The 27,826-nt window shown below is 39.6% G+C and overlaps 1 protein-coding gene across 2 annotated transcripts in view; it reads left to right on the top strand.

Annotated features, from left to right (window-relative positions):
• Positions 1 to 27,826, top strand: part of rgs7a (regulator of G protein signaling 7a) — an 80,665-nt gene that overhangs the window by 35,339 nt on the left and 17,500 nt on the right. For both annotated transcript variants that reach the window (XM_056234998.1, XM_056234999.1), the window contains exons 3-11: positions 7,599 to 7,695; positions 15,375 to 15,425; positions 17,259 to 17,365; positions 17,717 to 17,768; positions 19,356 to 19,420; positions 20,433 to 20,509; positions 20,955 to 21,036; positions 22,826 to 22,900; positions 23,251 to 23,349. In XM_056234998.1, the coding sequence (XP_056090973.1) occupies positions 7,599 to 7,695; positions 15,375 to 15,425; positions 17,259 to 17,365; positions 17,717 to 17,768; positions 19,356 to 19,420; positions 20,433 to 20,509; positions 20,955 to 21,036; positions 22,826 to 22,900; positions 23,251 to 23,349 (705 nt within the window). The remainder of the gene's footprint in view (positions 1 to 7,598; positions 7,696 to 15,374; positions 15,426 to 17,258; positions 17,366 to 17,716; positions 17,769 to 19,355; positions 19,421 to 20,432; positions 20,510 to 20,954; positions 21,037 to 22,825; positions 22,901 to 23,250; positions 23,350 to 27,826) is intronic.

Genomic DNA, 27,826 nt, shown 5'->3' with positions numbered 1-27,826 from the left:
TGTCCTCCATGTATCTTGTGTTTTCACCCTCCTCTGCACAGTCTCACCAGTATAAGCAGACTGAATGGTGGAACAGACAGATACCTCACGTGTGTCCATCCACTTCACAAATACAAGAGGTCCATCCCGAATCCACCTGATGGATCCCCTGGCAGATTTTTTTGAGAGTGAATTAGTTGTATCACGTGGGCAGTCCTTCCTGTTGTCCCTGTAAGTACCACGTGCATGCGTGTCAATGTGCCATTACCGGAGATAGCACTAACATTAAACATTAACACATTTGCGCACTTCATCAACCGGGCATATTTACACATTTCAGCACATTTACAACAGATATTTGCGAGGCAATGCAAGCACACGCTTAGTTGATGATAATGAGGCAGCATAAACACTATAGCCTAGTCAAAATATAATCTAAACATAGATAATATTTTTTAAATATCATTTTACATATCATACAGCATTTAGCCTATAGGCTAGACAATTTAAATGGAAGTAAAACCTGCCTATTAAGATATATTTTAAATTTCAATACTCTGAATAGGCTACTGGATGGCAAGTCTGGAAATAGTCCAACCAGTAAAATATGAACATGTTTATATAAAATAGCTTGTCAACTAATGTAAGTTCAACTAAAAGACTTACTCATCCGAAATTGTATCCATGGCTGGATCAAGTCGCTCTTCAAAATACAAACGCTCATCGTCGGAGTCCCGCTCTTCTTCTGAGGAAAATGTGAACTCTTCGTCACTGTCCAGGACGAGCTGAAGAGCTTCCGCGCCGGTGTATCGTGTCATCTTCCAAATGCGCAGGAAAGTGAGTGAATCTTATTATGAAACTTGCTGCTTTTAAGGCATTTGCCTGGGGGCGTTTCTATTTTGCATATGGCCTCAACACATTATCTTCTGAATAGCGCGCTCTGCGAGTGGGTGTGAACAAATTAACGATAATGAGCTGAGACCGGAGAAAATGTACTTCTCTTTAGTTTTATACAGTTTACATTGCAGGAGAATATTTGTTTTAAATGTGAATTGTTTTATTTAAAAGTAGAAATTTAAAGCGTTCTTTAGAGGTATGTTTCATGTTTGTGTGATAAGTATTGGCTGAGTTTCCGTTAATTTTCCAGACATGTTTCAGAAAGATTTTTGCAGAGACAGAGTGAGCTGAAAGCGCACCCTGTTTATTTTATTTATTTAAAATAAAACACACGGTTTTGATGTTAATGTGAGTGTACACAAAAAAAGAAGACCCTCTATAGTTTATAATCATGTATTGATTTTATTTATATGACCATAAATGACGGAGTATTTTAAGTCTATGTTGCTGCTATGTGAAAAAAAAACAGCAAAACGCGCGGGCGCGTTTCTGGTCCCCAGAGGGTTAAAGGTGATCAACATATCAGAGCTGATGTACTGCATCATCATCCAGCAATGGAATTTCATTCATTTTTAAAGCAAAAAAATATTCAGTACCTCTTCTAATGCTTCTTTATTTATGGTTTGAAGGTCATATACATAATTGTAATTTTATTTTTAAAAACATGTAGAAACTCGCTATCCTTTTAACCACACATGACCTTTAGCCAAAGACCCTTTTAAAAGTCTTAAAAAAAAGATTTTTTGGTAAAAAGATCATGGTCCTTTGGCGAACGTTAATGACATATTGATAACACGATACGATTAGTGAGTGAACTACACAATTGTTATTATATAAATCATTAAAGATTTTATTTATATTTTACTTATCACTTATTCAACTATCAAATATCAATGATCAATTTTTACATCAGATCTCACTTTGCTGCATTATAGAGCAGTATTTTGCATATCTTCAAGCTTTCAGAGACTAAAAAATGTAAATCTAATATTATTTACAAGGTTATATATGATGTTCCAAAACTGTATTTCAAAACATTTTTCTGCAGTTTTACACTACTGTTTAAAAGTTTGTGGTCTGTAAGATTTTTTAATGTTTATTTTAAAAATACAGTAAAAAAAACCCCAGTAAAACAGTACTATTGTGGAATATTTTTTCATGAATATAAAGTTCAAAATAACAGCGTTTATTTGAAATATTTTGTAACTATACATTTGATCAATGTTTTTTTTTTTTTTTTTTTTTTACAATCTGGCCCACAACTTTTGATTGGTAGTGCGTGTACACTACAGTTTGACTCATTGCCATCTGAAAGTGAGTGACAACATCTGCCACTACAACCGTAGAATGACTCATATTTTTCTTGTCTGTTTTCCGTTTCTCTAATTTTCTCTTTTTTACACATACACTTAAAGACATCTAAATCATTCTCTTTCTGTCTCTTCCTATGCTGACATTTGGATGTGATGTCATCATCTCCCCGGTTGCCTAGGAAACAGCAAGGGGGGGTTGGCTATAAAATGAGAGACAGGGAGTGAGAGGATGAGGGGGAATGAGCAGAAGAGATCTAAAATTCAAGTCATTCCTGCAACAACCTTGTCTGCGTCCGACCACTAACACTTCCTCTCTCCTCTGATGCAAAATAATCATCAAAAGACACTTGCGCTGTCACCAGCAGTCTGAACTCCAGCTGTCTGCTACACACACAGAGAGAGAAGTGTGTTTTCAGAGCTCAGAGTCGCAGGGTTAAACATAGAGGTGGTGTCATTGTGTGTGTGAGTGTTTTTCTTTGTGTCTGTCTCTGTTAATTAGCTGGTGTAGAAGATTTTGGAGTCTTTTGTTTTTTTGTTTTTTTTGTAAGTGCACACTTGTGCTTGATGAATATGGACGCTTTGATGTGATCCCTATTTGATATAACTGCTGTGTTAATAGAGATGCTTTGCTTTGTATCTGGAAGATTATTCATGTCTCCAGTTGCCACACTAACTTCATTAGCATATTAGCGGACTCTAACAAAACATACCATGGTACAAAACATTTTTTTATGGACATTTAGGGTGTATTCACACCTGCCTTGTTTGGTTCGATTGAATCGAACTCTAGTTCGTTTCCCCCCTTGGTGCGGACCTTTTGGGCAGGTGTGAATACAGCAATCGAACTCGGGTGCGGACCAAACAACCGAAACGAGACCCAGCTGAAGAGGTGGTCTCGGTACGGTTCCAAACGAACTCTGGTACGGTTCGTTTACGGTGTGAACATGAACCGACCCAATTGCAAGAAAGCACTGCGCCTTTGAGTTAACAGGCTTCCGTAGTCGGAGTTGCGTTATGGGAAAGTGATCTGTTGTAGCCTACTACATTTGATAAAATGAGTCGTGGTTTGACCTGGAGCCTCGAAGAGACGAGCTGCCTTTTTAACATTTGGGCAGAGGCCCATGTAGCACAGCTGCCCATGTAGCACAGAATAACATAAAATTAGTAAAAGAACAAATATTGCAGTACGAAATATCTCCATGCTGAGTCTTTTTTGCACTTCCTGATTTCCCTACTTGAGAATCCTTGTCCAATGAATGGACGACCTTAGCACACGTGTGGTTTTGTTTACAAATTTTGGTTCACTTGCAAAAAGAGCAGTGTGAAAGCGAACCGTACCAAAAAAATAATAATTATTATTATTATTTGGTCCGGACCAAAGCAAGGGAACTATCGGACTTTCCTGATGTGAATACACCCTTACACTACCATTCAAAAGTTTGGGGTCAGTAAGATTTTATGCTCATTTAGTAAGTCTCTTATGCTCAACATGGCTGTATTTATTCAATAAAAAATATTGTGAAATATTTTTACAATTTAAACAAGATAATCAGGAACCAAGGAAACCGGAAGTAAACAAAGCAGGACAATAGGAAATAAAGGAACTGAACACAATATCAAGAAGTCCATAATCGTGACACATTTCTTATATTATATTATATTTTTTTATAATGTGAAAGTCTTAACTGTCTCTTGATCAGTTTAATGTGTGCTTGCTTGCTGAATAAAACTATTAATTTCTTAATTTAATAACGGTAGTGTATTGTGGCAATATCATGTTTTTTGTTAGCCTGGCATGCCAGACCTACATCAAGATGTTAGGTCTGGGAACTCTCCATTGACATGCCTCAATCCGAGGGGCGGGATAAACGGTTACCTTTCAATATCCCTCGGCACGCAATAGGATAACGCTACAACCAACCAGAGCAACGAACGGTTGTGGATGAGTGAGTCCCATGCGTTTTTCCACCAGCGGAGCTAATTGATATATTAACCTTTTGCCGTATCAGGTTGGCAAAACTCCGAACACATCTTCCTTTTTTAAGAATGAGTTAAGTGACGTTCTCTTAACTCCAAGTCCTCCAGAGTCGCGATCAAAGCCGATTCGAAAGACCGCTGCATCTTCATTGTTTTCAAGTAGCAGGGAAATCACCTATGTAAATCACGCGGAACGTCATGAACTGTGCCGTCATTGTGTTAAGTCCGCCCGCCGACTCTATACATGATGTGATTGGCCTGACCAGTTTTTGGTTTTTCCAGCTCAAAAGTCTATGGAGAGTTGCTAGACCACACTGGCTGCGAAATAATTTTCGCTGCCGCTAGGGTGCGTCTAGATTTCTAGGCTAGTTTTTTGTTGTTGTTGTTTTTTGCACAAATATCATATTAATACCACCTTTTTTGGACATGGGAATATCATAGTTTTTGGACGTACCATGGATATGGGAATCATTCAGTAATATTTATTTAGCTGATGCTTTTATCCCAAGTGACAAATGAGGAACATCACAAGCAATTTGTCTCAAACAAATTGGGTAACATGGTATTACTGTCCGATACCTGAAACTAATTTTAATATCGTCGATTCGTCTGTAATAAGATATTTAAATTGGAACGTAAATTAAATCCCTGCCCTTATCTCTTGTTTTCCACTGAAAGCATGAAAGAAAATTTCCACTGAGGAGTTTGAACCAAACCAAGCTATTGCTGTGCAGTTTAAATTAGACACGAAATAAATGTTGAACGTCTTCATATAGGAGATGAGGAGGCAGCAGCTCTAAAGGCAACTACTTTGGTATGCACAGACTGTTGATATATCGAAGATGTGTCAGGATCGAGGGCAGGACACAGTCTGCCATGAGTCAGTGACAAAGCTTAGTCATTTAGTAAATGAATAATTGAGTTGGCCATCATTTCCAAGTGTGTGAATTGGGGTGTACTGGATATTACAGGATCTGTGGCGGTGACCTGCTCAAATCCAAAACCAAAAATAACACATTTATAGTTGGGATTAAAACCATTTAATTCAGATTCTGAGGTGAATTTATTTTAGCCTCTGGCTTTAGTAGTGTGTTTAATGTCTGTTTACTTCACTGTTTGATATCTCTCTTCTGGGCATCTGATCTTCTTGGCTTTTATCAGTCTGTTCTGTGATTGGCTGCAGCCACAGATGTGTGGTGGGCACAGATGTTTGATCCCTGGAGATATACCGCCCGAGGACATTTTGTTTTGAGAGAAGTGTCTGTGTGAATGTTCCAGGTATGCTGCTTATTATATTAGGGCTGTCAATTGATCATGCACACTGATCCATATGTATATTGCATAATCATGGATTTGTTTAAGGCTGAGGCTCATGTTTGAGTTCACAGCCCACCTGCTATGAGGCTGCATTTATTGATAAAAAATACAGTAAAAACCATTATACATTTTTTTCCAGGAATTTTTGTTGTTGTTGTTGATGAATAGGAAGTTCAAAAGAACAGCATTTATCTGAAATAGAAATCTTTTATTTTTATTTTTTCATTATCTTGCATTATTTTATAGAGTTTTTTTTCAGCAGATATTTGTATATGTGGTTTAAAAAAAGGGACATGACGTGCAGGCCAAAAATAGTAATCCATACTCAGAACTTGTCCTTTGCATTTAACCCATCCAAGTTAGTGCAAACACATTAGGAGAAGTGAGTAGTGAACAAACTACTCACAAACACACACTGCAAACCGTGGACACACACTCCGGGAGAAGTGGGCAGCCATTTGCTGCGGCGCCCGGGAAGCGATTGGGGTTTAGCTGCCTTGCTCAAGGGCACCTCAGTCATTTCCTGCTGGTATTCAGAATTGAACCTGCAACCATTAGAGCCTCTATCAATCGTGGCCTAATATTATGTTACAGTTAATTTAGCTGGTTGCTGGTAGATCTACCACCTCCACACTGTAGAATATTTTGGTTAAAACAATGAGCTTAAGCCATTGATTTGAATTGACCCATGAATCTCAGTGTCGGCTTAACAAGAATTCTTAGCCACAGATTGGCTGCAGTACTACTACGACTGATGCCAGTGAGGCTTTTGGGACTTCATATCATCACACATCATTGCACCATACAGCTGAGATATGCTCATCTCTCTCTCTCTCTCTCTCTCTCTCTCTCTCTATTACAGTCGTCAGTGTGAGTGGAATGCTCCGATCCCTCATTACCTTAAATTAGCACTTCAGTGTTTGCCCACCAGCCTGGTCTGCATTGTCGACAAAGTGTATGTTTGATTCTCTTTCCCTCAGTGAGTGCGTATGCGCTGTAGTTGGCTAGTAACTGCCACCTAAAAGCATTTCATCTCTGGATATTCAAAAAAGATGCTATTTCTGGAGTCATAATAATGGTTTTCAGGGGAATTTAACAACATTTTCTGTTAGGATTCTCTCCAAAGGCATCACAGCCTGAAGAAACACTCTGCATCAGTGCAGCGCCCACTGATGTAATTCTGCATGTTAACTGGGCCTCCCCTTGAGGCAATTGTCTCTTACTCTCTTTTTCTCTCTCAGGCTAAACACTCACAGGTACAAGCTCATATACTTTCACAACATGTTCTGCGTATACATATACAAACACCTACATATGTACCTTGTCTCCAGGGCGCATGTTGTTAACCTGATTTCGATGTGGTCTTATGCTGGAGTGATGTCACTGGCAGCTGTAGAGCACTTGGTCACATGTCCAGAGTGTGAGTTCCCTGGCGACGCTTTGAGCTGCTCGCCTTGTTAACTCGAAGCTTTTTTAAGAACAGTCCAAATGTCAGCGGATCAATGAGCAGGTGACATGATCTGTCCCGCTCTGCCCCAGGTTTCTCTTCATCTAATAAATAGGGTTGTTATATCCAATGACTTCATTTACTGAAGGCTGAGTTGATCCTTAAGACAAGCGTCCCGTGGGCTCTTATTGAAGTTCTGTGGCCTCACGCTCTACTGTGAATGACTGTATTATTCACCATGTTTGAGTCCTGATTGGCTCTCCAGATTTTATTTGAATGGAGTGTTTAAATCTAACAAATATTTATTATATTGTATTGTATTATATTATATTACATTACGTTACAGTGGAGTCCAAAAGTCTGAGAACACTTTAATATTTGTTTGTTTGTTTGTTTATTGTAGAAAACTGTAAATAAAGAAAATGTAGGGATTTTGAAGAATTTTAAAAGATAGGAACATTTTTGCTTGTGTGCTTCATAAGATGCATTTGCAATAAAAAATATTTTATAAAATAATAATTTTAAAGAATTTTAAAAAATATCATATTTTCCACCTCATGGAATATTGACACTGATTTGTATTCTTGTTTTTATCCCATGTTGCAGCTGCATCAAATGCACATAATTATGTTTTTATTGACTTGCGTCTCTTTCTCTTTCTTGCTTAGATGGAGGATGTGATTGCTAGGATGCAGGATGAAAAAAACGGTATACCTATCCGTACAGTGAAGAGTTTCCTGTCCAAGATTCCCAGTGTCTTCTCTGGTAATTCCCCTTACACCTGTTTTAAATACTCTGCGGTTCCAAGTTGGCGCTGAGAAAGCAGAATTCAGCAGGAGCCAGTGCCCCACAGCAAGCCTGAAGACCAACACAATGAAAACTCTGCCAGAACTCAGTAGTGCAGCACCAGTATCTCTGGTGATAGCCTGATCTCTATCAAAGGTCTCTGGCCTGGGTTGCTCTGGTGGGGAAGCACAATGCATTCTGGGTATAAACAACAGGATTTGAACTGTTCTCTATGGGATTGGCTCATTATGTTTATTCAGATTTCATTCTAATATCCTGAAACAGAAATGATAAATGCAGCTAATGGAATATTCTGAGTTCTTTTCAAGCTAATGTTTATGGACCACATCAGTGGCACAGACCATAATTTTACAATTCATTTTCACTAACAAGTTGAAATGATTGTTAATGGTATTTTGTCTGATGTCCGTACTCCTTTAACATCTTTGAGAAGAAAAAAAGGAACTAGTCCCAATAAATGGATCCACTGTTTATTGGATAATAATTGCACTATATGTACATATCAGAGACTCAAAAAGGAGTGCAAATGTTATACTTCCTTATATGCCGTAATCCATTTTAGAAGGGCTGGATTAGGAAGGAGAACGCGCGAGAGAAATTCTCAGAAGGATGTTCTTTGGTTCCTCTGACTGCGGTCCCTCCGAGGATTCATTAAAAGGCCAGCTTCAAGCTCTAACACCCCAGTCTCTGCCTCTCTATGCTTTAAAAAGTCTCATGCTCTGGGCTTCTGCTGTCTCTAGGGACACACCTCTCACTGCTGATTGGCTGCGCAATAGGGGCTCTGTGCATATTTTGGGAATACTGGATTTGATTGGTCAGTAAGGGTTATCTCGGAAAGATATTTCTCAGAAGAAACTGTTCACGGTCTATTAATTTAGCAGTGACCAGGTTGAAAATGAAACACTGAACAAAATTGTTTAAGAAACTAATTTTGCTGTGTAAAATGGTCATTAATACTTAATGATAAAGTATTCCTGATTAAACATATATATCCCCACCCCTATACTCATGCCATTAGTTGAGCCAATGTTAATATCCCCAAAGTATCATGTCAACCTACCAGTTGTGTTCTTATACTTGTCTCTGAATATTAAAGTAGGATTGGATACAGTGTTTTTAATTGTGTAATAATTACAGTACAAGACAGTGCTGCAACATAATTTTTTTGCCCTGAGAGTTTTACAGCAATTATTAAAAAGAGATGTGTACCGCACTGCAGGCATTCATTTATTTTAGGTGAATATACAGGAAGTAGTTGACTTCTTGGTTGCTTTGAGAGTCAGACAGAAAGAGGACAAATAGGGGTTTATGCGTGCAGAGGTAAAGATTATGATTTTCTGTTAATCCACTAAATATTCCAGCGAAGCTTTACTGAGACTGAGATCCTCTTTGGAGCATCCAGAACCCCTGTACTTAACTTTAGCAGAATTTATACAGTTCTGCTGCTTAGAGAGAGAGAGAGAGCCAATGATTCGTCTGAGAAAACTTAGAGGGAAAGAGGGACTTATTTGCTCACCAGCCACTGTGGCTTACTAGCCACAGTTACTAAAAGTTACTAGCCACTCAGCATTTTCACTGGCAACAATTTTGACATCGATACCATGGTGAAAAACTGCCATATAGATATTTGCAATATTATCTCATAATTTCGCAGGTATATTAGGCTGCTGTCACTTTAAGACCTGACTTACTGATCCATTATACTGTTACACATGGGTTCCCTTTCGAGGGAACTCTACACTGCGTCGAGAATCGACACTTTGGGGACGCTCCCTAAGCGTGCGCCTCTGAAGTATGAATGAAACTAATCCAATCCTGATTGGTGTTGCGTCGTGACGTAACATGTGACGGCATACCCGGAAGTATAAAAGTGACACTGTCACAACACACACTAGCTTTCGCTCTTCAGCAAGCGCTCTGTGTTGAAACTGTCTGTCTTATTTGGTGTTGTTTGTCAATCAGTTGATCAGAATGGCCAGCGAACAATTTAAAAGATGTGTGCATCCTTGCCCTCATTTTATTACGGGTGGGGACACAGATGCTTTGTGTGTGAATTGTTTGGGAGCACAGCATGCACAGGCAGCTCTTGAGGGAGCTGCTTGTGTAGACTGTGAAGCACTTCCTATTAGAGTGCTGCGCTCCCGGCTGGCGTGCTTTGATGAGCACGGTCAGGCTCGCGTTCCCCACGGTTCTGGTCCCGCGTCCGTTGAGGCGGCGCGACGATTGAGATCGCGGGGTTCGCAGCGGGATCTTACAGATGAGAATATGACTGCTGCGGCACTTTCTCATTCTTCGTCTGAGGATCCCGTAGCCCCTGAGAGTGGTACAGGAGCCCGCATCGCGGCTTCTCCTGCCCACAATCAGGTCCCAATGCTTGAGCTCTCTGCTTCCGAGGAAGTGGATGTGCTCAGTATTGATGCGGATGACCGTGATTTGAGCGCGCCAGTTTACGGCCAAAGCTATGAGGAGCTGGGAGAGGTTGTGACTCGTGCTGTGGCCAGACTTAACATTAGCTGGCCACATGATGAGCAAGGAACGCAAGTGAAAGCAAGCTTGATGATTCCTGCAGCACAGGTCACAACCTCAGCGCCGGGCTAACTGTTTTTCCCCAATCTTACAAATAAAGAGATAAGAACTCTCCGAGAAAACAAAAAACAAAAACACTCTTTTTCACCTGTACTCTAAGACGATTTTACAGGCGTATAATGGCACTAAACGTACCATAGCTTATTGTAGCAGTTATGATGGTTGACAGACATCAGTGGCTTAATTTGTCTGGTATAAAAAAGGGAAGACAAATATTTTCTGCTGAATGCTCCGCTATCACATTCTGGCCTGTTCTCCGACGCTGTAACTTCTATCGTCGACAGGTTTATGAATAAATAAATAAAATAAATATATATATATATATAAAAATAAATATATATATATATATAAAACTATATATGTTGTCCCGCCGTTTTTGAACGTTTCGGGCTACATCGATTTCCAGCGAACGCACACCGTGGCGTTCACCCCAAGAGCTTGCAACCGGGCACCGACTATGATCACAAAATTTTTCTAGACTTTTTCCTGCCGGTCATCTGCTTCAGGAAGTCAAGAATAGTGCTCGAGAAACACCCGAGGCCGGTCCCAAGGGGCTGGTTCCCTTAGTAGATTTTTTAGAATGGCAACGCCTTCCAATTATCTCTATGGGTCCTGAATATTTTTAAATATGGGTACGGACTGCAGTTCGGTTACCGACCTCCCAGCTTTGTTGGGGTCGTACCGACCGCAGGGGTTCCAGAACAGGCTCGGGTTATGGAACAAGAGGTACAGACTCTACTGGAGTTAAGGGGCCATAGAGAGTGTTCCCCTACCAGATAGAAAGTCCAGGTGTTACAGCCGGTACTTTTTAGTTCCAAAGGAGGATGTTGGACTGAGGCCAATTTTAGATCTAAGGCTATTGACTTGTTCTTTGAGGAGATCCAGGTTCAAAAGGCTTACAATTTCCATTATCGGAAACCAAATCAGATCCGAGGACTGGTTTGGCATGGTAGATCTAAATGTTGGGGCTGTCCACTCAGTTGCAGGGCAACCGATGTTGTTCTTGCAGCGGGGCCCGGAAACGATGCGTATTGCCCGCCGTCTATGACGCTTTGGGCCGCATCATTTTCCAGGGAACGCACTCTGCGTCGTCTGTCCTCGAAAAATAAAAGACGAGCATCAGTTATGGTCACGAAAACCGTATCGACTACAGCCTGCCGGTCTTCCGCTTCAGGCAGTCGAGAAGGGTGCTCGGAAACCACCAGAGACCAGTCTCGAGAGGCTGGATCGGATGTGGTTCTTGCAGCGGGGCCCGGAAACGATGTGTACTGCCCGCCGTCTATGACGCTTCGGGCCGCATCATTTTCCAGCGAACGCACTATGCGTCGTTTTTCCTCGAAAAATAAAAAAAACGAGCATCAGTTATGGTTACGAAAACCGCATCGACTACAGCCTGCCGGTCTTCCGCTTCAGGCAGTCGAGAAGGGTGCTCGGAAACCACCAGAGACCAGTCTCGAGAGGCTGGATTGGATGTGGTTCTTGCAGCGGGGCCCGGAAACGATGTGTACTGCCCGCCGTCTATGACGCTTCGGGCCGCATCATTTTCCAGCGAACGCACTATGCGTCGTTTTTCCTCGAAAAATAAAAAAACGAGCATCAGTTATGGTTACGAAAACCGTATCGACTACAGCCTGCCGGTCTTCCGCTTCAGGCAGTCGAGAAGGGTGCTCGGAAACCACCAGAGGCCAGTCTCGAGAGGCTGGTTCTCTTAGATCGGGTTCTTCCGTTCGGCCTAGCACTCTCTCCCCGCATGTTCATGTGTAGGTGTATGGATGCGACTCTGGCTCCACTGAGGCTTCAGGGCATCCGTACACTGAATTACTTCGATGACTGGCTCTTATTGACCCAGTCTCGAGGAATGGCAGTTCGGCATTGAGATGTCGTCCTTGGTCAAGATTAGAATCGGGGGTTGAGACTCAACACTATGTGTTGGAACCAGCTCAGAAGACTGCTCTTCTGGGCATGAAATGGAATTCGGTTACAATGCAGGCACGTATGTCTCCCGCTCGTATCGAATCCATCCTGGCCATGGTGTCCGGGATAAAGCTAGGCCAGGCCATCACTGTAAAGCAGTTTCAAAACTGCTGGGCCTCATGATAGCGGCATCCAACATTATACATTTGGGCCTTCTACACATGAGGCCCCTTCAGTGGTGGCTGAGAGCCAAGGGTTTTTTCCCTCAAGGGGAATCTGTTCCGTATAGTCAGAGTTACGCGCAGATGCCTTCGTTCTCTGGTAATTTGGAAGAAACCTTGGTTCCTATCCCACAGGCCAGTGCTGGGAGCGTCATGTCGCCGGAAAATCGTTTCGACAGTCGCCTCCCTCACTGGTTGGGGCGCGGTCATGGACGGCCGCTTTGGCCAGGGGTCTGTGGCAGGACCATCATCATTCTTGGCACATAAACTGTCTAGAGATGATGGCTGTGTTCAGGGCTTTGAGGAGCTTCCTCCCAGACATTAATGGTTACCATGTCTTAGTACGATCAGACAATACGTCTGTGGTAGCTTATCTGAACCAACAAGGGGGACTCAGATCGCGCCCTCTGTGCAGACTGGCGCATCAGATCATTCTTTGGTCCCAGGGGAAAATACTCTCTATCAGAGCAATGTATATTCCGGGGGTTCAGAATCAGGGAGCAGACATCCTGTCGAGGCAGGGGCTGAGGCCCGGGGAATTTAGACTTCATCCAGATTTGGTGAAGTCAGTATGGGAGAGGTTTGGACCATTGGAAGTGGATCTGTTTGCGTCTCGAGAGACGTCCCACTGTCCACTTTGGTTCTCCCTCACACATCCAACCCCACTGGGGTTGGATGCCATGGTACAGGCCTGGCCGAGGCTTCGCCTGTACGCATTTCCCCCGATCGCTCTGCTCCCGGGAGTCCTGGAGAGGGTCCGTAAAGAGGGCATCAGTCTACATTCTGGTTGCCCCGAGGTGGCCGACCCGAGTATGGTTTTCAGACATAAAATCACTCCTGATAGCTCCGCCATGGCAGATTCCTCTGAGGAGGGATCTGTTGTCTCAGGCAGAGGGCACAGTCTTCCACCCTCACCCAGAGCTGTGGAAGCTGTGGGTCTGGCCTCTGAGGGGGTTCAGTACCTAAATGCTGGTCTATCAGCTGGAGTAGTTGAAACCATACTTAGCTCTAGGGCTCCATCTACTAGGAGATTATATGGCCTCAAGTGGAATGTGTTTTCACTTGGTGTAGAGAACATGAGTTGGACCCAGTTAACTGCCCGGTGGCTTCAGTTCTGGAGTTTCTTCAAGATCGTTTCTCTGCGGGTCTCTCCCCTTCCACGCTTAAGGTGTACGTGGCTGCCATTGCGGCTTTCCACTCACCTGTAAGTGATGGGCCTCTGGGGAGGCACCAGTTGGTCATTTGTTTTCTCTGTGGTACTTGGAGGATGAGACTGGCAACCAGGTCCAGGGTTCCTGCCTGGGACCTGGCAATAGTTCTGGAAGGGTTGTCCCTGGCCCCCTTCGAACCTCTACAGTCGGCTTCGCCTAAGGACTTAACGCTGAAAATGTTTTTTCTCTTAGCTATTACCTCACTTAAGAGGGTGGGAGATCTCCAAGCCCTGGTACACCAGCTTGCTTGGAGTTTGCCCCTGGCAGAGTAAAGCTTTTTTGCACCCGAGTCCGGGCTACGTGCCTAAAGTATCGAATACGGCTCGGTCTACAGTTCTTCAGGCATTCCATCCTCCACCTCATGTGTCGGCAGAAGAAGAGAAGCTTAATTTGCTCTGCCCCGTCAGAGCTTTGAGCGTGTACCTTGAGAGGTCCTCTTCTTGGAGAAGGTCGGACCAATTATTAGTATGTTTTGGGTCACCTAAGAAGGGGCTCCCGGCATCCAAGCAAACTATTAGTTTTTGGATTGTTCAGGCTATTACTGAGGCTTACAAGGTGCGCGATTTGCCTTCACCTTTAGCCGTGAGGGCTCACTCAACTAGAAGCATGGCTTCTTCTAGGGCCCTTCTTTCGGGAGTTCCTCTACAGGAGATCTGTGAGGCAGCCGGTTGGGCTACTCCACATACTTTTATTAGGTTCCACCTTCCTAGTACGCCTGGCACACACGTGCTCAGTCCTTGCTGAGTGCCTAAACAGTTTCACTCCGGGACAGGCCTATTCGGTGCGTGGCCTAGTGGGCACTCGTTCCCCAAAGTGTCGATTCTCGACGCAGTGTAGAGTTCCCTCGAAAGGGAACGTCTCGGGTTATGACTATAACCCTTGTTCCCTGAGAAGGGAACGAGACACTGCGTCGTTCTGCCACGCCCCTTGAGGCCTTGGAGTGTCTTGCTTCATCGCGAGGCTAGTGTGTGTTGTGACAGTGTCACTTTTATACTTCCGGGTATGCCGTCACATGTTACGTCACGACGCAACACCAATCAGGATTGGATTAGTTTCATTCATACTTCAGAGGCGCACGCTTAGGGAGCGTCCCCAAAGTGTCGATTCTCGACGCAGTGTCTCGTTCCCTTCTCAGGGAACAAGGGTTATAGTCATAACCCGAGACGTTTTCTTTCTCAACTGTCTACGTTCACTTAAAACTTAACTGACTGTTTGTACATGAATACTCGCAAAAATACTCGCATTTTGACATTATTTTGTGTGTATTTGACTGTTATATATATTAAATTCAACCCGCCAAAGTTGCTAGTAGGAGTGACTGCGTTACACGCCACTGCTGAAATCCACCTGCATTTGGCGGGTTGGCAGGTGTTAATGTCAAGCCTTGAATGTAATTACAGAAAATGGTGAATGAAATGTATGGATGCAATGGAGAAAAATAATAAAAGATCAAGTTTAGCTAGAAAAATGTCAAACTGAAAATTTTGAATGGACTTTATCGCAGACTATTCAGCTGTTGATACAAAGACTATTTTTATTATTATCATCTGTAGTTTGGCAAATTTTTCCACTGATTATGAGTTTATGGCAGGTGAATGGAGAACATTTCTTACTAACCATGAAACAATATTATGCTGAATTTTGATAGATAGAATTGAGATAGACCGACCAACATTTTAAATAATAATCTTCGCTTGTTTTCCAGGTTCAGACATTGTCCAGTGGATGCTGAAAAATCTATGTATCGAGGATCAAGGTGATGCAGTCTTTTCTTTAATGACATCACTGACAGTGCTGCACCTGTGATGTGCATAAATTGACAATCTACTTCTTTTATTTTGATTAATTCACATGCACTCTTTTCTAAAAGTCAAAATCATATCTTCAGCTCACAGGGTAATATATTCAGGATTTGCATAATCATAATTATACTGTACGTTGGCAAACAGCAAATGTCAGCATCTCCTGTTACTCCTTTAATTAAAGAAATGGGGGATCATTTTACTTGCATCTACTTCTTCAAAAACAAGAATGGGAAAGCTTTGAAACTGCTGTGAAGCAAGCAATACACGAGTAATTTAACTAAGTAGGTAATAGTAAAGCTATTCTTATCAAATAAAAGCTGAACTTTAAACTGCAATTGATTAAAATGACTAATAATTGAATTTATTTTATTTCAAAATAGTTCAAAAATATATTTACTATTTATTTCATTTTATTTTTTTGACAATACATTTGTTCTTAACCCATTGATAGTTGCAATTCCTAATAAACCGGCCGACTAATGTTTTATTTACTCATCAAAGCCAATTTTGATTGCATTTGGTGCTTTTCAAGTCTAAACCTAAATAGAGGTATTGTGAAGGTGGAGTTGGTTTTAGTAAGGAAGGTTTGTTTCTGAGTATGGTGAATATCCCTCTACTTTAGATTCCCTCTGACAAATATGACAGGTATGTGAGAGTAAGTGTGTGATATGGGGGCTCTTCTCAGACAGGAAAAGAGCAACCAGATAAGTGCACTGAATCTCTCAGTATACTCAATAGACTGGAACCATGGAGAGATAAAACGAGAACTTTAAAAAAAGTTATTTCTCTCTCTCTCTCTCTCTCTCTCTCTCTCTCTCTCTCTCTCTCTCTCTCTCTCTCTCTCTCTCTCTCTCTCTCTCTCTCTCTCTCTCTCTCTCTCTCTCTCTCTCTCTCTCTCTCTCTCTCTCTCTCTCTCTCTCTCTCTCTCTCTCTCTCTCTCTCTCTCTCTCTCTCTCTCTCTCTCTCTCTCTGTTCAGTTCTTATACATTGCTGATTAGTGGAATGCACCTCATGAACATGCCTGGTGGGAAGCTCTCATCAAAACAACAACATCTGCAAAAAGCACACTGCACCCTTGACAGCAAAGGGATATTAATTTGTAATCAGCACGGACACATACTTTAACATGCACACTCACAGTAAACACTGTATTGTAAAAGTTTAATAGATAATTATTTATTGATGCTTACCTTCCTCTGGTACGGGTTTTGCAGAGGAGTGTGTGGTGCTGTTTCAGTATGTTGCAGTAGAATGTTATTTCCATGCTTCCTCTTGTAGACTGAGACCCCTAGGTCCCATCATAACCTAGTTACCTTAGAGTATCATTTACATTTCAAAATAGATTATTCAATTAGACTGGGGAAAGAAACTTCTTATAGATTGGAATATTTTATGGAATGAAAAACATACCTAAAAGCATCATCAACAAAGTTCTGGGATTACCATTGGCTCCCTGCGGAAGACGTGCCGAAACGCATAGGAGAGTTTAGTTTTGAGTGTAGCCATGAAATAATAAAGGCTTTGTTGCCAGCACTTTGTTTATGAACTATGATATAGCCTAGACCATAGACCACCTCTATTTTAATACTAAAATAATTCTCATCTCAGGATACATTCTCCATTATTCTACTTTGTTTGAGGAGTAAATGTTTTTTGTTTCGCACGAAAAACCTACTGCGTCATACCATTTGTTCTATTTAGTTTCAGCGCAGGATAAATAATAATAATTATCTTGGCATAAACGTTTGGGCTACCCCTAATAACACTATTAATTGTTTCTCTAGTGGAGGCTCTTCATCTGGGCACACTGATGGCGGCTCACGGCTACTTCTTCCCCATCTCTGACCATGTTCTCACTCTTAAAGACGATGGCACGTTCTACAGATTTCAGGTCAGTTGTTTTGCTAATTTGAGAAACAAAATAGAAACGGAACTTTTGGAAACGCTTTAAAATATAGCACCCATGCAAAAATATAGTGCATGTTATTGAAGTTAATTACATAGTAGACTAATAACATGTATTTGCAAGCGCGGATACTGATCGCTCCATCAAATAATTACACATTAAGTTGTTAATCAGTACTTTCTAATGTAAATATACAATAATCACTGTAATCAATGTTAAATGTAACTACATTTTCTTTACAAACAACTGCAATAGTCTTGGTTTCTTTTGTATACGAACTGTGCCAGTTTTCACATTACACTGCATTATGAGTAATTGTCCTCTTTCTTCTGTTAGACTCCGTATTTCTGGCCCTCAAATTGCTGGGAGCCCGAGAACACTGACTACGGTGAGTTTTTGTGCGAGTTCTGTTATCTGTATCTTACTGAGACCAGTGTGTGTGTGTGTGTGTGTGTGTGTGGTCCTGGTAAACCCAATGTTATGGGGATAAAATATCCCCATAAAGTTGCTAATATCCGAAATCCTTGTCATTGTGGGACAGTTTTCTGTTATGAGTAGGTTTAGGGTTAGGGGATATAATATACAGTTTGCATATACGATAAAAAGACGTCACGCAGCACGTTGTCAGCTTTCATACGGAGGAAGTAAATATGGAGGACATTAAAGTAAGTGATTAAGCGTTTATTTATAGTGTGATGATCTGCCGCGAAAGCCAGCGAATTCATGCGCAGGCAAAATTTAGACACAAAAAAAAGAGAGCAGAGTTTTTAAATATTTATGAAACGAGTCCTCATGTTTTTCTGGTATGTAGAGCTGTCACTGTAATACTTATAAGTTCTGACACATCACTGTCCTTCCACTGACTACCTTTCACAACTGTCTTGATAACTTCAGGTATGTAAAATCTTTGAAGTGACTCCCATGAGGCCGAATTGTGACGAATGTTGCTCTCTAGAGTGACGTAAAAGTCGCATGAATTCTGATATGACTGGTCAGACTGAGGTCGCATTGCAAAACATCTGACCTGTATTGGATTTAGGACCGCATATGGAAGTGGCACAAATCGGAATCGAAAATAACAGATTCCATGTGGTTTTGTGCCGTTCACACTGTTATGAGAAAAAACTATCTGAGTTACATGTGAGCAAAAAAATCGGATTTGGGCCACATTTACCTGCAGTCGTAACGAAGCATAATTCTCACCTAGGCTGCATTTATTTGATCAAAAATACAGTAAAAAAAAAAACAGTAACATTTTTAAATATTGAAATTTATTTATTTTAATTGTTGAAAATGGTTGTGCTGCTTAATATTTTTGTGGAAACCATAAAACTTTTTTCAGGATTCTTCGATGAATTCCAAAAGAACAATTTTCTTAAATTCATTTATAACATTATACATTTCTTTAATGTCACTTTTTATCAATTTACCGCATCCTTACTAAATAAATGTATACATTTCGTTTTTAAAAAATCTTACTGACAGCAAACTTTTTTGTATACTGTATGTTGCTTGCTAAATGGTTAATTTTTCCACAATACACAACTACTTTTGAATGATTGTCAATAGAGAAAGATGCTTTGTGTAGTTATGGCATCTACCAGCAGGGAATAATAGAGCTAATAGATCTAGTGGATGTACAAATGTTCATGAATGTTTTTGAGGTTTAAAGAAAGTTCATGGCATTTTTGTACGTTATTATACTTTATGAAGAAATACCTATGAACACAATTGAGATTACCCTGTATTATGGTTGTGTGCATTAGTGTGCCTTGGGTTCAGTAAATTATGCTTGTTATGAATTCAGCAATTAGAACAAAGCAACACTCAGGTGCGATTAGGTACAAGCTGGTGTGAAATATGTTAAATGTTTACTAAATATTTTAGTACAACTCATTTGAAAGCCCCGAGGGCTGCTGAGGTTTAAGGACGTGCGAGCAGCGTTTCTCACACACTTCTTGGCGTCTCTCTGCAGCTGTGTACTTGTGCAAAAGAACAATGCAGAACAAAGCACGTCTGGAACTTGCTGATTATGAAGCTGTAAGTAATCTCCTATTTTTTTTCTCTCCCTTCTCTCTCTCTCTTAATTGTTACAATGCTTATCTCATGCTTTGTACTTCAGACATTATTAGATAGAAGATATTAAGAAGATAATAAGGTAATGACAATCTTTAAAAAGAAAGTATGTCTAATCCAAGCTGGGTTTTAAATGTCAGGCTTTGTTTGAATAATCCATGTAAGCTCTCCAGTAGGCCTGTGCAGAGAGAGCCCTCTCCACCAACGTCTTTCTCATATTGAACTGAGAACTGTAAACATGTAATCATTGTGTCTCCTCTTCCTTATTCTATTATTAAAGGAGTCCTATTATGCTTTTTTTACATTTTCAACTTTCTTTAGTGTGTAAGGTTGCTTTTTGAGCATGAAAAAGGTCTGCAAATTTACAAAACACAGAGTTATTCTATCTATATATCTATATATATACGTATATAATATATATATATATATATATCAGTAAACACTGTTTCTGAACTCCCTGAAACACCTCGATTGTAGCCTTGATTTTTTCTTCCAGGAAGGTACAGGTCACAATATTGCTCATTTAATTTCTGCCTAAGACAAAAAAATAAAAAAATAAATGGGGCCAGGCATGTTTGAGTTGCGTTAGTAGCTTGTTGAGTAGCTCGCAGTTAAGGTAAGGGCTGTGACATTTCTGAAGCACACTTGAAGTGGTTGACCAAACACAACACACTGGTCCAGCCAATCAACCAATCAAAGCACATTGCACTTTTCAGAAGGCGGGGCTTAATAGTGACAGGAACTAAACAGAGAGTTGCAGACAGACTGTTTTATTTTACACACATAAAATATGTGAAAAATAATTAGTTTTTTGAAAAATCAAGCATGAAAACATATTCTAGTAGACCCCAAAATCAAGACTTTGTAAAAGGGCATAACAGGCACTCTAAGTTAAATAAATGGCTTCAATATCTCCAAAAATACTTCTTCTTTTTTACTTTGATCGTTTAAAAATGCTCTTTTTTTTCTCTTCCAGGAGAGTTTAGCGCGACTACAGCGGGCATTCGCCAGGAAATGGGAGTTTATATTTATGCAAGCAGAGGCTCAAGCAAAGTATGTATCTTTCAGATTGTGATCAGTTCTGGTCTTTCCCATTCTTTATTTGCTGTTTTTCTTTGTGCATTTGTAAAAGCATGCCACCTAGTCAGAAGACAGGAAAGTGACTTAGCAGGAATTAAAATATGAATCGCTGGATCTCTTGAAATATCTGTAAAGCTGTTGGTTCTTATGTTGTCTGTGCTAATGATTTTTAAAAGTCTCTTGGACATAATTTGCACTGCAAAATTGTTTTGGGATTGGACAGAACTTGTCTTATAAGTCACTTCTGCTGTTTAAATTGAAATTCAAGGCAATTCTGTGAGCACTATAGTGCCTCTGAGTGCCAAAACAGGCAAGTTTATGACTTTTCAGCTTTGTTGTACGGTTCATTGCATGTCTGCCTTTTCTTTTGGAAGTTAAATGCTTTAATTGCTTCGGCTTTTGTGTTCTGTCTGTACAGAGTCGATAAGAAAAGAGACAAAATTGAGAGGAAAATACTGGACAGTCAGGAGAGAGCTTTCTGGGACGTGCACAGACCAGTGGTGAGTGAATGTGTGTGTAAAGGCAGGCAAGTCCATGTAAGAACAATGCAGCTATTCTCTTTTCCTCTTCAGAATTATTCTTTGTTGTTCTCAAGTGTTTGAAGTTGTTCCCTCACAGAGGAATGGCACAACAGTGTTAAAGCACCTCGGGGCTGATGGAATAACCTCTGAGCTTGCAAAATTGCTGGCTAGCCATAAAACTAAAACACACACTCTAACAATCATATATCATCGATTTCCTTTGACAATATTCTACTAAGTAAAAAGTGAAAATGTGCAGTTGTCCCCTTAAGAGATGTTCTTACTTGATCTATACTTTTAAAATTGTTTGCTATATGATATATATGATATATCCGTTTGATATATCCTATATTATATTTTAATATGTTTATTAAAATTAGATTTTTATTAATTTATTATTTATTTTATTCTACTATTTATTGTTATTAATTAATGTATATTTTGATTTTATCTATAATAGTATCTACATATAATCAGGCTAATACTAATTTCAAAAACTATAATGCACATGTGTGTATATATATCTATGTATGTATATCAGTTATTATATTGATCTAACCGAGAAAGTGAAGAGTCTAGGATTTACTAGGTTTTTATTACTAATAACAGTTTCACAGTAGTAACTATAGTTACTATGCATTTCATTAGAGTTTTCTTAAATAGATTTTGAAGAATATATTTTTTATTATTATTTTATTATTATGATTGTACCATTCCATGTGTTTTTGAGTGTCTGAATCACCTGGTGTGTATTACTTTATGCCTTGTGTGTTTTTGAGCTGTTTGTTTTGAAGGAAGCAGCAATTTCTCCCTCAATTACACTGAGCTGATCCTCCTCATTAGCAATTTCATGCTAACTTGGCTTGATCTTTCAAGCTGACATGCAATAGTGAGATGCTGCAGATCATGTCCATATTTAGCCAGTGTGGGTTCAAATGGGGTTTATTACAGAACTCTTGTGTCTTGAGGCTGTTTTCTCTCTCTCAACATACATTGGAGGCTTGGACCTAAAGTTCATCCTATATTTGAGTGTAGAAACATTTGGTCCTTTGTGAGCTAAAATAGTGTCCAACCCGCAGGAAACTGTTTGACTGACAGTTCCATGCCTTTTAAAATATCACTTCAGTTTCCTTAAACAGGAGGGAGTATACAGGTAAGGTGCACCATAGATATGTACCGGTATACGTAGATGCAATATTCGACCGCTACATACATGTCGGCCATCTTGGAACGGTCAGCGTGTCGTCAGTCACAGTAAGAATCAATGATGCCACAACATTGCGCAGCTTCTGGTTGTAAAACCGCCAAGGTTTAAATTCCTGAAGAAATTGGATAATCTTTCACAGGGGAGAATGTGTTGGTTTATGTTTTTAAATGTATTAACTCAATATTACAAGTTTTTACTATGGTTCCTTTTAATGTTTTTACTTTTACTATGAAAACTTAATAATGTCATGTTAGCTGACGCCTTCGTCTTGTAAAAGCCACATCAACTGAAGTCTATTGTAGATCAAGATATTCATACATGTGTATAACCACGGTTGCAGACGCACAGTCAACTTGATCTTGAATGTTCACAGACCAGCTTTGACCGTTCCAATATGGCAACCGGCTTACGTATATTCGCTAATGAAGAATCTATGTATATATATAGCTATGATGTGCAAAGCATCAGGTGGTCGAAGCAACATTGTTGCCTGGCAACCATAAATTATAGGTCATCTAGAGAATTGACAGTTATATTTGACCATGTGTGTGTGTGTTTCAGCCAGGGTGTGTGAACACAACAGAAGTGGACATAAAGAAATCATCCAGAATGAAGAACCCTCACAAAACAAGAAAGGTGATGCAATAACACCCACTTGCAAAGTACTTCAGCTTTTAATCTCCTAAACCATGTGACTAATCACTAAAGCAGTTATCCCACTCATTATATTATGGAACCTTTGCATTTGACAAATGAATCAACCACTGAGCCAATCAGAATACCAAATCAGACTTAAATCAATCCACCAATCAGACAGCCTAACAAAATCCAACACTTTACCAATCAAGAACAGCTCACCTCAACAATCGCGCAGCTGTCCAGATGAAATCCCCAATCACTGATGCAATCAGACAGAAATCTCTTCTCTAATTACTGATTTAAATTTATGTAAATATGGTTGTAAATTATTCTGATGGTTTCCACAGTCTGTGTATGGCCTTCAGAATGACATTCGCAGCCATAGCCCGACCCACACACCAGCCGCTGAGGCCAAGCAACCAACCGAGGAAGAGCTTCAGGAACAGGTAACGCCTGATTGGTTCTGTGTGTTTATAGGCAGAGTATTTAAAGCTACAGTCTGTCGTTTTTCCTCTTTGTCGCCATCTCTGTTCGAAATCAGCAATTGCAGTTATTCGCGGAATTATCAACTTTAACGCGAGTTGTACTTTGACACCCTTGACACGGCACAGCGCGGATGAACATAATGTTTGAGGAGACTGTGCAGCTGTCAGTCACCGCGCCGGTGTGGATACTGTCATTTAGAATCACAGATTATTCTTTTTTGAAAGTATGACCAACATAATAATTGTCAGATGACATTGGAAAATGTCATCTGAACAAGTAAGAAACATCCACTGTTGTTCTGGTTCTGACATTGCAGTAAATCGCAATGATTGAATCTAAAAGTCGCTTATATCACGCAAAACCGTGCAACTGATACTTTGTTCTCAAATTGTTAATGTTAACAACGTCAGCATTGCGTGACTACATGTAATGTCCTTCCGGGCGATATGTATTCTTGTTTCCGCATGGTCCGGTTGCAGTCTCTTTTTTTCTGTAGCCACTCCGAAGTCCGAACGAAGTCTTTTGCATTTTACAGCGGGTGAATCTGTTGTCACTGGTGATTGTCGTTTGAACCTTTCTGGATCCGCCATCAAATTGATAAGTTTAATTATTTCAAGTGCTGTGAGAAAAGGCTATAAATCTCCACCTCCAACATCCTCAAGCAATATAGCCTACTAGCCGAGACTCCTTCTTTATGTGTACAGATGTGACGTAATGACACAAAGACATGCTCGAATCTCCCACGGAAATCCACCAGTACCACTGGAATTAAAAACATTATTACAAGCTTACCGCTTTGAATCGAGCTATGGCAAGAAGATAGTTTTGAACACTGGCTGGTTATGTATTTTCTCAAATATGTATTTTGGATAATTTTTAACCCTCTGGGGTCTGAGGTGTTTTCGGGGTCCTTGAGATGTTTTGGCATGCTCTGACATTTGTGCTTTTTTCAGTTGCTTATAAACATATTAATGGCACAGGTGAAATTACACTCTATATAGCACACACAGGGCTACCATAATATGTGAGCAACATGTATGTACATGTTTGTATTTTTGAGAGAATATTGTTTATGCGTGGTTATTGAAAAAACTAAAAAATAAAGTTTATAATATAAGGCCACAAATAACATACTAAATATTTGTCCACAAGACTTTTGACTAGTGGATGTTATCGCCTAGAGTTTTTGCTTCAAATTGATCTGAAAATCATTCTGCCTTATCATTCACATAACACAATAGATTGTTTTAAATTGTGAAAAACATTTTTTTGTTTGCAAAGGCAATATGCGGATGGGCGGAACGGCCCAACCCCCTCATGAATAATTAGGCAGTTCTCACCTGAGCAGTCTGCATACTAATGAGCCTTTCATTCAGGGGTGTCACACAAGAAAGAATGCAAGGACAATATATATACACTACCGTTCAAAAGTTTGGGGTCAGTGAGAATTTTATTTTTATTTTTTGGAGGAAAGAAAACAATACTTTTATTTATCAAGGAATAATTAATTTGATCGAAAGTGACAGTAAAGACATTTATAATGTTACAAAAGTCTTTTGAACTTCCTATTCATCAAAGAATCCTAAAACAAACAAAAAAACTGTACAACTGACAGACCAACAACTGTTTCAACATTGATAATAATAATAAATGTTTCTTGAGCATCAAATCCTCATATTATACTGATTTGTGAAGGATCATTTGACACTGAAGACACTGACACTGGTGATGCTGAAAATTCAGCTTTGATCACAGGAATAAATTACACTTTACTATATATTCACACAGAAAACAGCTGATTTACACTGGAGATAATATTTAATACTATAACTGATTTTTGTTGTATTTTTAATCAAATAAGCGCAGCCATGGTTAGCAGAAGAGAATTCTTTTAAAAGTATTTAAAATCGTACCGACCCCAAACTTTTGAACGGTAGTGTATATAAATAAATAAATGTTTATACACACACACACACACACATTTATATACATATATATATATATATATATATATATATATATACAAACAATCAAAATTTAAATGAAAGCCAAAAGCACATTTATAGTCACACCTTTTAGCCATCCACATACCATTTTTAGCCATCCACCGCGGTAAAAATAAACCAGTCGCATTGCAAAGTCGTTCGCGAAATGACCGCCAGGTGGCGCAAAGGGACATTTAGCAAAACGTAAGTGGGGCTAATGTCTATTAACAGTAGCCTAAGGATGAAATACTACAAGTTATGGTAATTTCCAAATAAGCCTACAACAAATTGTTGGTCATACAGATAAGATATAATCTTTTAAAACTTTAAAAGGCTAAAGTAGGCCTACACTCTCACAGGCTAAAGACAAAACGTTTTCTCGCTCATGCATGTCAGAAACAGACGTTTGGGTATATCTCAGTGAGAAAATTCATAGCTGAGCGGTAGAACTTACGGTTCATCATCAAGATGACACGGGTTCAAATCCCGCACAAACATGGTCTGCTGTAAATTTTATATTTATTATTGCAAAGAGATTTGTCTAGCTCTAAAACTCTGTTACACCATACAGTTTTTTTTTTTTGCTTATATTTATAAAATACAATTATCATGCATTTCCATTTCACACTAAGTAAAAATACAAAAAAAACAAAATAGTATCCAACAGAACGACTTTGCATCTGTATAATAATAGGCTACCAATCGTAATTTCAAAAGCAGTTCTGTAAAAAAATAAATTGTATATAGCCTATATATATAGGCTATATATATATTATTTTTTTTATTCCAGGCTCTCATGCCACACCCCCGATTTCTCACGCTGAAGTGTCAACCCGGTCGGTCAAATTCCTGAAGGATATAGTTTATCTATAGATACCTGTTGAGCCACTCGTGATCGACTAGTTATTATACCGCAAATTAGTTAAAATATCCCGTAATCTATCTAGAGCGAGCGTGCATGCGAGACAGATATTGTGCTCCAAACCGTGCGCGCGCATGGCAGAGAGGTCTGTTCCCTAACCTAGAGTTTTTAAAAACATTGTTTTAAGTAAAGTGTGATTTGCCAGGGGGGATTGTGATTTCCTTCTGGTCTAAACATCCCTGCTTCTGCTGAATTATTTTAATCCCCACACCCCTCCCTCCACAGCTAATCAATCCTATAGGCTACTTCACCAATATCAAATATATAAAATAGAGATATGCAACAGGCACGTTTAAACGACAAACAATAAAATCAAAACCAGCGTTTCAGTTGTTCATTAGTTCCAGTGGCCTTAATGCATGCACGGCTTTTCAAATTTCACAAAGCGTGTTGAGATTATTTTGAATGAAATATTGAAGTTTATAATTAAGTGTTTTGGCACACCACGCTGAGTGGCCCTATGCATTTTTCTAAAGTCGGGTTTTATTCTGGCATGGTGAGTTAGTGTTCGACAAACGCGGCGGCGCGTTCATTTAGATTAATTTATTTTTCTCATTATTACAGCTAAAATAACTTAGTAGGCGACTCCGTAATTTTTTGGTCATACAGATAAGAGTAGAGTAGCTTACATCGTTCAAAACTGTAAACTTGTATTCATATTAGGCTAACGACAAAAACAGTATAGGCTATCTGTCGTCTCTGTCTTCGGGAACTGCGCGTCACAAAAATGAACCGAAAGCCACTTCAGCTCAGTCACGATAAGAAATCGGCTATGTCTAAAGCCTTTAAATGTCTAAATATTTAGGCTAATAAATGTTATCTGATTATAGGCTAATCCATATGAAAACTAGAGGAACAGAGGATCTACTCAAACATGCAATGTAAGCGCTTCCCAATGAGAAAATGACAAGGGTGAAAATCTCGCTCTTATTAAATGTAGGCTAAATCGCCCTGAATTAAAATGTAAAAACAGATCAAATAATGTATTTGTCGAAATGTTGCGATATTGTTTCATTTAAGTTCATAATTGTTCTATAAATGTTATTTAATTTAGCAGCATTACCACAAAGCACCGTGTTTCGATATTTATTTGAATAATACAAAATCAAATAAAAACTTAATTCACAAATTGCATGCCTGGTTGTAAGGATCCAAAGATCCCTGTAGAATTTAATATTGAGTTGAACATTTTGTTCATGACAACAAATTAACAAGCGTTTTTTCAGATTATATTTAGTTTTGCTTGGAAAAAGCTGCCCCAAACCAGTTTTATTTCATCAATTATTGAAATATTTCTTTTAACAATTCTTCAACAATTATTGAAACTTTTATGACAGAAATATCACTAGGCTACATGTAATTCCATTTAATTCCTTCATTATCAACACTGTCTAGAATAGCGATTTAAGTGTGAATTGCGACTTCTCTTTGTGTTAAGTCAGCCTCATACTCCGATAGCCTGTGGGGGGTTGGAGGGACAGTTGCTGGACAAAGGTGTTAATGTTCCTCTTTCATATGGAGAGTGTCGGA

Source organism: Rhinichthys klamathensis, unplaced genomic scaffold (assembly GCF_029890125.1).
Source record: "Rhinichthys klamathensis goyatoka isolate OS25496 unplaced genomic scaffold, OSU_Roscu_1.1 h1tg000412l_1, whole genome shotgun sequence".
NCBI classification, from domain to species: domain Eukaryota; kingdom Metazoa; phylum Chordata; class Actinopteri; order Cypriniformes; family Leuciscidae; genus Rhinichthys; species Rhinichthys klamathensis.
This window is presented reverse-complemented; position numbering and strand designations above follow the sequence as displayed.